Source organism: Lonchura striata, chromosome 3 (assembly GCF_046129695.1).
Source record: "Lonchura striata isolate bLonStr1 chromosome 3, bLonStr1.mat, whole genome shotgun sequence".
NCBI classification, from domain to species: domain Eukaryota; kingdom Metazoa; phylum Chordata; class Aves; order Passeriformes; family Estrildidae; genus Lonchura; species Lonchura striata.
This window is the reverse complement of record NC_134605.1, coordinates 32,614,343-32,624,439: the sequence shown is the minus strand read 5'-3', so window position 1 is coordinate 32,624,439 and position 10,097 is coordinate 32,614,343. Positions and strand designations below refer to the sequence as shown.

At 37.8% G+C, this 10,097-nt stretch overlaps 1 protein-coding gene across 2 annotated transcripts in view; it reads right to left on the bottom strand.

The window, feature by feature from the left end:
• Positions 1–249: 249 nt before the first annotated feature.
• CNST (consortin, connexin sorting protein) overlaps positions 250–10,097 on the bottom strand; it is a 49,260-nt gene continuing 39,412 nt past the window's right edge. For both annotated transcript variants that reach the window (XM_021550460.2, XM_077782042.1), the window contains exons 10-11: positions 6,213–6,348; positions 250–4,610 (exon numbers count right to left, since the gene is read on the bottom strand). In XM_021550460.2, the coding sequence (XP_021406135.2) occupies positions 4,405–4,610; positions 6,213–6,348 (342 nt within the window). In that variant the 3' untranslated portion in view covers positions 250–4,404. The remainder of the gene's footprint in view (positions 4,611–6,212; positions 6,349–10,097) is intronic.

The window sequence follows — 10,097 nt, the reverse complement described above, 5'->3', positions numbered from 1 at the left end:
CATCCTTGGAGGATTTCAAGACCCAACTGGATAAAGCCCTAAGCAGTTTGGTCTGATCTCAGTTGACCTTGCCTTGAGCAGAAGGTTGGACTAGAGACTTTTTGAGGTCCTGTGAATGATAGAAAATGTGCTGTTTCATACTGGGAAAGAAGTGGTAAAGTGGAGGCAGAAGGAATAAAAATGGGTAGGAAAGTGTTGCAAAATGTAGCATTGATATACTCCTATTCAGATCAGAGACTATAGGTTGGATTGATCTGCAACTGTTTGTATTTTTATTTATTTAATTGATTTCAGAGAGCAGAATGCCTTGTGACCACTATCCAGGTCACTCACCAATTACTAGGAATTCTGAAACTCACCATCTGTCACCTTGCTTTCACAATGATACAGTAAGGCAACATTTTAGTATCCGAAACCCACCTGTCTGGCAGCACCAGGCTCTATGAGGAAACTGAGTCTTTGTTTAACTATTGAAACAAAGACAGATCACCCAGGAAAACTACACCAAAACCCAGACCAAACCTTACACATTTTATCCTCACTTTCCATTCTGGTTTGGGCTTAATAATGAAATTCTTATTGGAGGTACTGCCCATTTACTTGAATTTCACAGAAAATCTCAATCTTTTCAGACATTTAGAAATCACAGTATACATACAGGTTCATGTATTTTCTTTGGGACAGTTTTTATTTTTTTTTTTTGCTACAATATATAATTACAAGCTTGGGTGACTTTCAAAGACAGTTATTTACTCCTTTTGCTTAAGGAAGCTTAAGATAAATTTGTTACAAATAACTTTGATTCCTTTCAGATGTTCGTGGTTTTATATTACAGTACAAAGTAGGCAAACATGTTTCCTTAGGAGGGTTATCCCTTTAGGTTATTGAGTGGGACAGTACCCAGTCACACAAGAATCTGGACTTCCAATGTACTCTGTTTACTTGATAGTTCAAACTTGCTCTTTACTACCAAGAACCCTAAATGAGAATTTCCTTTTTTGTTACAATACTTCCTACTGCTTGTCACCAGGGCTACTATGCATTCTCCAGGTATGAAAGCAAAGATAATGGAAAAAAAAATTAAAACACAGCCTGTGTCTAGATCATAAACTTCTGCTGACATACTTGGGCTGTGGAATGTCTTTTTCCTTACACTGTCTTGAGAAGAAGCCTGTAGTATGGTATGGCTACACTACAGCACAGTGCCTTTCTTAGTGTAGTCTAGACTGTTTGGGGTGAGGGTGTTAATTATGTGCTCAGATCTTTGGGCAGCATAATGCTGAATCTACACAAAAAGCCTTGTTTTTTTCTTTATCACAAGAATCTCTTTGAAGTAATTATGCTCAAAGAATAAACAGGAAGGTGGGGGTTTCTAGCAGAGTGCTGCAGGTGATTAAGTGGCACAACTTCTCTGGTACACTAGCAGCCTGAAATCCAGTCATATTTTATGAAAAGTTTTTTTCATAACTAAACTCTCTCAAGTATGGAACCATTTACTGAATTTTCCTACCAATTCCAAATGTTTTCAACTTAGCACAGTATGGTTGCCCTATTGCCAAGTAGAACAGCCATAAAGACAGTGGCAGGGAAGGAAACAATGAATAAAAAGTTACACACAAAATGCTTTACACCAAGCATGTGTGTGAAGGAGAAGCCTTCTTGCACTGCTTTCCTCCTCCTGAAACAACCTTAGCTGTTGCTTGTTATTATTTTACCTCAAACACTCAGACAAGTAGGAACTGTTCAAATCCACTATTTCTTTTTGCTTTATCTGTCTGTAAGATCCCAAGCCCTCAGGTCACCCAGTTGAAAGAAGCAGTGTCACCAGTATTCCAAAGAGAACAGAACACACAGGAAGGTCAACATCAGGCCTGCCTGCACATTCTTTGGAGTCCAATGCAAAGCAAATTTGGTTCTGTTGGTAGCTGCAAGTTTGATAATGCACTACAGACCATTTGCACTAACAGAATTGTCAAACAAAGCAAGAATTTGCACCATCAGGTTTTCATAAAGAAATGCAAACATTAAAAATTGCTTTGACTTTAAATAGCTTTATAGTTTTAAATAAAATAATTGTTTTAAAGTAGTTTTAATTAAATGAACCTAGAAGTTGTGAATCTTTGATATCCATGTCTGATATACTTTTGAATAAATAGATCTATAAATACCTCTTGATCTTTTTGGTGATGAAGTGCACAAAAAGTTAAAAATATATATTTTTTTAAGCTGAAATGAACAGCTGTCTCCTTAGGAATAAACTTAATATCCATAAACACTCAATGCAAAGTTACAGAAACCCAAAATATATTCTAACAACATAGTCACTATAAATACATACTTTAACTGAAAGCATGCTTTTTAATTACTCAGTGAGTAAATTGTCAAAATAGAAAATTAAGCTTCTCTTTAAAAGAAAAACTAAATAAATAAACAAACACAGAATTCAAATAATAAACTGAACCAGCCAGTAACACTTTAAAACACGGAAGTGTCTTTCCCTTTCTCCTATAGAGTAGCCCAGCATTATGATACTCTTGAGGACAACAAACAACCCCCTAACTACCATTCTCAAGTTTCATTCTAAAAGCAAAAGTTTTCAGTAATTTGGGCATTTGAAATGTGCTAGTTTAGTATAAAGCTGCACATGAGGCTTCCTAGGGTATAAATAAACAAAGCCTCCACAGTGAAAACCAAAAGAGAAATCATACATGCAGTTTAGTCTCAAAAAACCATGATTTTAACTTTCACTTTAAAACCCCGTTAAGTGTAACAGTGCATTAGGAACAATCAAGCTCACTAGAGGGACAATTTGCTTGCAAATGTCACAAAGCATGATCTTTAATGATGTAATTCTGAGCAGTATCTCAAAAATTTCACTTCATAGCATTTTACAAAATAATATCCTAAACTTGAACACACTGCATCATACAAGGTTAGTAAGCAGGAAATCACAGAGCGGAGTGAAGTGGGCCCCTCAAAAATGCTGTTTTTCCTGAGGTGTAAAGGAATGGTTTCAAACTCACCCGTCAACAGGGCTGCACCACTGTGCTCTGTGCAAGAAGAGCTGCCACATCCTGAGCAGAACACGGCCCAAAGGCCTGTGTACCTCATCCTCACCTTCACTGTCCTTCCAGCCTTTCCCTCACCACCACACAGAGAGGGCTGAGCACCAAGTGATAGAAATACTCACTTCAAATTACTCTTCGCACTGATCTAAATTTGTTTGTAAAGCCGACAGAGAAAGAACAGATTTTAAAATACAGGTCTCAGAACTGCAGGGCAAATAAATGCAAATGTGCTTTATTGGCTGGAACAAGTGCTCTGAATACTGACAGGCTGTGGATCTGCACTGAACCTCTGAACCTCTTCTGCTGGATCAGTCCCCCTTCACATAACCTTTACTCATTGACAGAGGCTGCAGCCACACAGTTCTGGGATCCTGTGCACTCATTTGATGAATCAGACATGAGCCCTAATTCCAATAAATATTCATAGACAAAGGCAAGGATCATTATTCCCCATTTATGGAGGAGAAACTGAGGCACAAAGTGATTACTCTAAGTCAGTGACATAGGTGGAGGAAAACCCAGTTAGCCCCACACCTGCTACCAGGTGCTTTAAAATGAGCCAAAGACACCTGATTATTTAATATAATTTAGTAAGCATCTTTTGTTTCTGTGTTTAGTGAGACCAGTGATCTATTTTTTAACCTTCCATTTCTAAAACAACCCGCATGATACTGAGAGTAAAGGTCCAAGAAATTTAGTGAAATCTGCCAGCAGATTTATTCCACTCATGATATTCACTGCAAGCTAAAAGATACAGGGTTAGCCTGGTAATGACCAAATGAGGGCTCTGTGAATGCCACTGCACTCTTCTCACTCCACCCAAATAATTACATGGCTCACCAGGAGAAATAAAATAGATAAAAACATTAAGACTTAGAAAGAAATAATGTTTCCATAAAACAGAGACTTATTGCATGATAGCTGGAGGCAACACCTTTGCACAAACAGCTGTAAATGAAAGCTGTCCTTTTACTAAGCTTCCAGAGATTGCTTACACAATGTGTGGCAATGGGAGAGAATACAGAAGACATAATTTTCTTCCTTCTTCTTCACTTGCTCAAGTGGATGAAAAGCTACTTGCCTACTTTCAAAAGGATGAAGATTATAACTTCTTATGCTCCCATACCACGCTGCTACAGTTGTGAACAGATGTGAACATTTGCCACCTGATAGCTAAACTAAAATTTTCTTGATTTCTAAGTAAATGTGAAAGTATATAATCAAATACACATCACCTGCAAGTGGCAAGTGTTAAAGAACTTGAAATCACAATTTTGTTCTACTCTCTCCAATAACCACTGGTGAGCTCTCATTGTGCTGTGTCCACTCCTTTCAGCTATGAGAAGACTATCCAGTGTTTAAGTTCTTCCACACTCTGCAGTATCTGTGTATAATAGAAATCCATGTTGGCTGCAAAATCAGTACACACAGGGGATTCCATGTCACCAAAGGTGCAATACAGTGCAGTTCCTCCAATGCTAAGGAAAACAGTTGCTATGCACAGCAGGATCAGCAAAATGCAGGAGCCACCAGACACTTCATCTGTAAATAAGAGCAGAAGAGGTGAATAAAGATGGTATACAAAGCAATGCAAATACACGTGAGAAAACCTGAGATAGGTTTTTATCATGAATGGGTCAAGAGGTAAAGAGAATAATGCTCAACATGTTAAAGTGACCACAATACACACAGGGAATTTTATGTTTCTCAGTCTTTTCAGAAACCTAAATAATTCTATTGTTTCATTTCTGCAATCTGTGTACCTGTCCCTGCTGAGATCACTTGTGGAGTCATTTCACAGCTCACCTGTGACAAGACCCCACAGCCAAAGCTGTCCTTTATGGAATAGTTCAAATAAAACAAAGGCTTTGAAACCAAATGGAAACATTCTTGCTTCATTTCTAATGACACTGACTGCACTACAATGAACTGCTTGTGATTACTCTCACATTTTGACTGCAGACACAAAACCTTCAGTGCAGGCTAATGTGAGGGGTTATTTTACATCTCAGTTATTCTCTGCTAATTCTTTGCATGATTGTTTATTCCAGAGTAGAAGCAATGCAGAGGTTGCAGAGGTGATGCTACATCCTCACAATCTCACTTGTCCTTGCTAATCTGTATGCATGAACAACATCTGTGTCTTCTGTCATCCTGACATGACTCTAAGGAAATTTCTGTACTCCCTTCACTCTACACCAGGAGAAAAATGGGGTAAAAGAAACATTTGTGTGATTTTTTTTTGTGTGTGTTTGAAATCAAACTTGAAGTAATAATAACAATAATATAAAACAATTTTCCTTTTGAATTACTAAATCCTGGGGAAAAATCATATAAAAAAACTCTAATTGAATTTTAAATAAAACATAAATACTTTTAAAATATTTCAAAAAAAGATGGGATAGGGTCTCTTTAGGCTGTGAATGTTTGAGACACGCTAACTTACTCTTAAGAACTAATTTATACCATATAGTGGCTGGCATACACAACAGATAGAACTTTCTATATCATTAGTAATCAAAGGTAATTTTCTTAGTGTCTCTTCAGTTTGAATAATAGAGACTCTAAACTCAAAAAAAAAAAGCATAACATGAGAAATGTACTGTGTTTCTCATGAGGCTATTTAGCCCATCAAAACGTGTAAAGCCAGATTTAATGACAGCTAGCAAATATGTATGGATATTAAATTATAAAGAAAGGTTAAAATCCAACACCCTCCCATCGCATGGAAACGACTAGAAAGGGTTGGAAATGTACCCATGGACAAAGCACAACAGACTTGTTTCTTTTGCATCCCTCTACCTACACACTAAATGGCTTTAGGGAGAAAGCCTACACCTCACACCTCTGAGCAATGATCATTAATGAAAGGACTTCAATTATTTGTCACTTGTAAATCATTCAGCCAGAGGAAAAAAACAGTGACTTCATTCTCAGCCAAGCTTTAAAACAGAAGTATGCTCACTGTATCCTTCTGTAGTCTTGTTACCCAAACCTGGTACAGACTAAAAATCTTTTATCAATCACCTTTACTTACTAAGTTTTAAAAAACCAGGAGAGTATGTTCAATAAATGCCTGTTTTGCTGCTGTGAACAAAAAGACTGACCAAGAGAACAATCCATGAATCAACAAATTTAAACTACCTTGATCCAATGTGTCTTCCATTTCTTGGAATCTCACTCTTCTCTTTGTTTGCCTTTGCTGGACTTGAGCAATTGTTTTTCCATCTCTGTCATCTCTCTTCTTTAATATAGACACCAATCCTTCCACTGGGGTAATCTATCAGGAAAGTCAGTGAGTGGCACAAGAGATGTTAAATAGAGCTCCTGCTCAATTTTTCACAATGACTCAGGGAGGAAACAAGCTAAACAGTTAATAAATGGTTTCCAGTTTACTTTTCTTAAACATTGCAGTACTTGGGAAGCCTCCTTTTTGAAGACATCAAGTCCTGAACAGACAGGACAGCTGCAGTATTGTTCTGCTGCTTACTGACACTGTTTGCCTTTAATTGTTATAAATGTTAAATGCACACACATTTTCTGCTTGGATCACACTTTGTGCTACTTTGTAAGCTCACGTGGGCAGGGGCAGTGGTGAGGTGGATTTGTGTCAAAATCATTATCATCAGAGGGCAATAACAAGTCAATGACACACTGCTGCTGCCCCTCCAAAAATATAATCCTGCAGAGCCCATCACATACTTATTGTGAGATTAATTTTCCAGCACTGCAATTGGTTCCCCAGGGGCGGACAAGCAGCTACAGCAGGGCTACAAAACCGAAGAGAGGGAACACCAGGGAACAGGGAAAAAGAAAGCTTCAGTGCTCTGGATGGATTCCACATTGAGTTCCACATTGTAATAAGCTCTCTGGATACAGCAGCAGTGCAAAAATCCTTCCCTACAGGCTGGTCACTCAAACAGCTTGCACAAACAGCAATATGGTCAACAAGTCAATAAACCACACCTTCTCTTTTCTTTGCTATAGTATTTCCATTAGTTGCAAAAATATATGGTAAGCCATACTGGGTTGGTTGAGCAGTCTGTAACTTCCTTGTTATTAATGAAATTAAAGTAGGTGATGCACCAGGAGAAAAATGCTTTCCTAAGCAAGTAGCTTCTGGTGTGCTACAAATAAATAGAAATTAAAGTCAAAAGTATGTTCAGAATTGCCCTTTTTTTCTACCTTGTGAACCTCCTTGCCTCAAAAAAAGTCGTAATTATTTCTACCTAGACTGCAGTAGGACTTTAAAAAGCTTAATTCTGTAGATCAACAGTAACATTTGTTAAATTGAAAAGTAATATGCATACAATTGTGCTACAGATAAAACATATCACATTTACAACTGAATTTGCAACTCATCTATTAGATAACCCCAAAGGTCTCTAACTTTCACAAAAACTCCAAACCCCCCAAGTTTCCAAGTAACACTGTAGTTGCAGACAAAGGACTACTTAAGCGTATCTATAACATAAGTTAGAAGACCATCCATAAAAACTTTTATGCATTGCATTTCTAAGAGCAGTAGAGAAACAGAAAAAAAAACCAAGTTCATATCCTTAAGCTTGCCTCATGTTGTGAACTTATATAATGCATCAATGCATGCTGCAGTCAGAGACGGTGCCCTGCACACAGGGAGACATAGGGCACAATCCAATAGGTACTGGAGCAGCTTTGGCCTTTGCAACATTGAACTGATAAATATGGCAATTACACTCGTGGGTCTCTGGTCTGGCAGTATTTTATAGCCCTTAAATGGACAAATAACATTACCTAGAACAACTCAGAGGATAAAACTGATCTCTGCCACACTTTTGATATTCACTTTCCCTTTTGTATATATGCTCAAGAGCTTGAATGGATTATTTAATGAAACAATGCTAGAAAGTACTTGGAAAGTAGTGGAAGTGTGGAGAAAGAGGAAACAAATTGTTTAAGTCAACATGCAGAGGACCAATAGCTGGCAGAAATGACCCAGAAATAATAGTTTGCAACTGTCTCATCACAACAAATGAGTGCACTGAGGTGCAGCTTCTACTGGTACTGCTAAATTAGCCTTGCAAAAACAAAAATTTAATAGGCCAACAGAAAAATCACCACTTATGGTTCTTTGTTGTGACAAGGAAAAGGGATTATGTAGGAGTGTTTTAATTTTACTTATTTATTTGGAAGGGTGGAGACAAAATGATATCCTTTAGTAGAGTAGATTATTTTAAGCCTCTGCTTACAGCATTGCTTTCATAAAGAGGATCAATTGCTTCTCCCACACCACCCACACAGCAGGCTGGCTGTTGCCTGGCATGATTATTCCCAAGTGGCTTGGACTGTACAAGGTGGGAATGTCACCCAGAGATGGCAGGGCATTCCTACCAATCTGCCCAAAGATTAGAAGTGGTGGTCTGTTCTGCAAGACATCCCAGCAAACTGAGGCACTTCCTTCTGTCTGTTGGCTCTTGGTAGTTTCTGAATGACTGTGTCACAAACTCCTGTCTTCTCCAAGCTTAAAACCAGAGGGCTATCCTTGACAGGATTATGTGGAAATGTGTTGCAGTAATTACAGTTACATAAAAGGCTTTCTGGAGGAAAGACTTGCTACAATGAGGTTCATTTACTTTCCCTGTCAGCCTACATAGATACATTTCAGGATTTACTTTAAATGTATAAAGAACTAATGTGACACAGTACAAGTTTCTCTCTTCTGAACATCTTCTTTTGCTTAAAAAGAGGGATAAAATGCTTTCAATTTTGCAATAAAAATAATTGTGGCTAGTGTTACTTCCCCATCTCAACAAAAGCCATAAACTGTATTTTGAAAAACAGCCCCTTTATATATGTAATTTATTCCTAGAATAGAATCATAGAATATGTTGAGCTGGAAGGGACTCACAAGGATGATCAAGTTTAACTCTTAGTCCTGCACAGGACACCCCAAGAGTCACACCATGTGCCTGAGAGCATTGTCCAAACACTTCTTGAACTCTGCCAAGATGGTGCTGTGACCACTTCCCTGGGGAGCTGTTCCAGTCCCAACCACTCTCTGGGTGAAGAAACTTTTCTCAATATCCAACATAAACCTCTCCTGACTCAGCTCCATGGCATCACTATACTTCATTTGCCTTTGAATTTTATGAGTTATACACTTAAGGTTTTTTGTCTTTGTTTCCAATACACAAAGTGATTCTATTAGCTCCATTTCCCAGTAATGAAACATCTCAGGAGAAGGGCTTAGCTGCCACACAAGATGAAGTTTTACATCCCATTCTGTAGGTGTCAGGAGGAATTAAAAAAGGAAGAATATACTGTTTATATTGGAAGTTAATGAGGGAACTGTGGTTAATACAGTTGACCACAAGTCAAGCACAGGCTTGACTTGAACCACAGGCAGAAAAATACAGGCTTGCACCAGAGTGCCCTACCAATAGCTTTTACATGAAAGAGGTGCATAAAGGACCCTATTGAAAAATCAGATATTTTCTTAATTCTAAGGTGGATAATTAACAAAAGATGGTCTTGGAGCATCTATGTAACTGAGCTTGCTCAGATCTGCTGGCCTTGACAAAATCTTTTGACAGGAGTTTTTACAGTCACTGTACAGGAACTGAAAGAGGCATGCACGTGTATGGTGGCATTTTCATCAACAGTCAAAAATGAAAGCAGCAATGACTGTTGGTTAATTGAAACTCTGTTAAAAAAAAGCTTTTCTCTTTTCCCCACCATTAGTAGAAAGTGAATTTGCTTCAGCCAAAAGTTTCCCACTTCTCATATACATTTTAATAACCAGGTTGTAAAATCAGAAGAAATAAGCTAATTGAACTACCTGTCTCTTCTCTGTTTAAAACAGAATTTGGTAACAAAATATCAAAAAGCTTCAACAAATATGATGTGTGTATATTTATAAACATACTGGACAAAACTATGAAAATAAGGCCTTGTAATTCAAGTTGACACTTAGAATTAGTTGTAGCATATAGACATAAATAAAAACCCCAAAATGGAGGCACTACAAACTGGGAACTAGGAAGAAAAGCT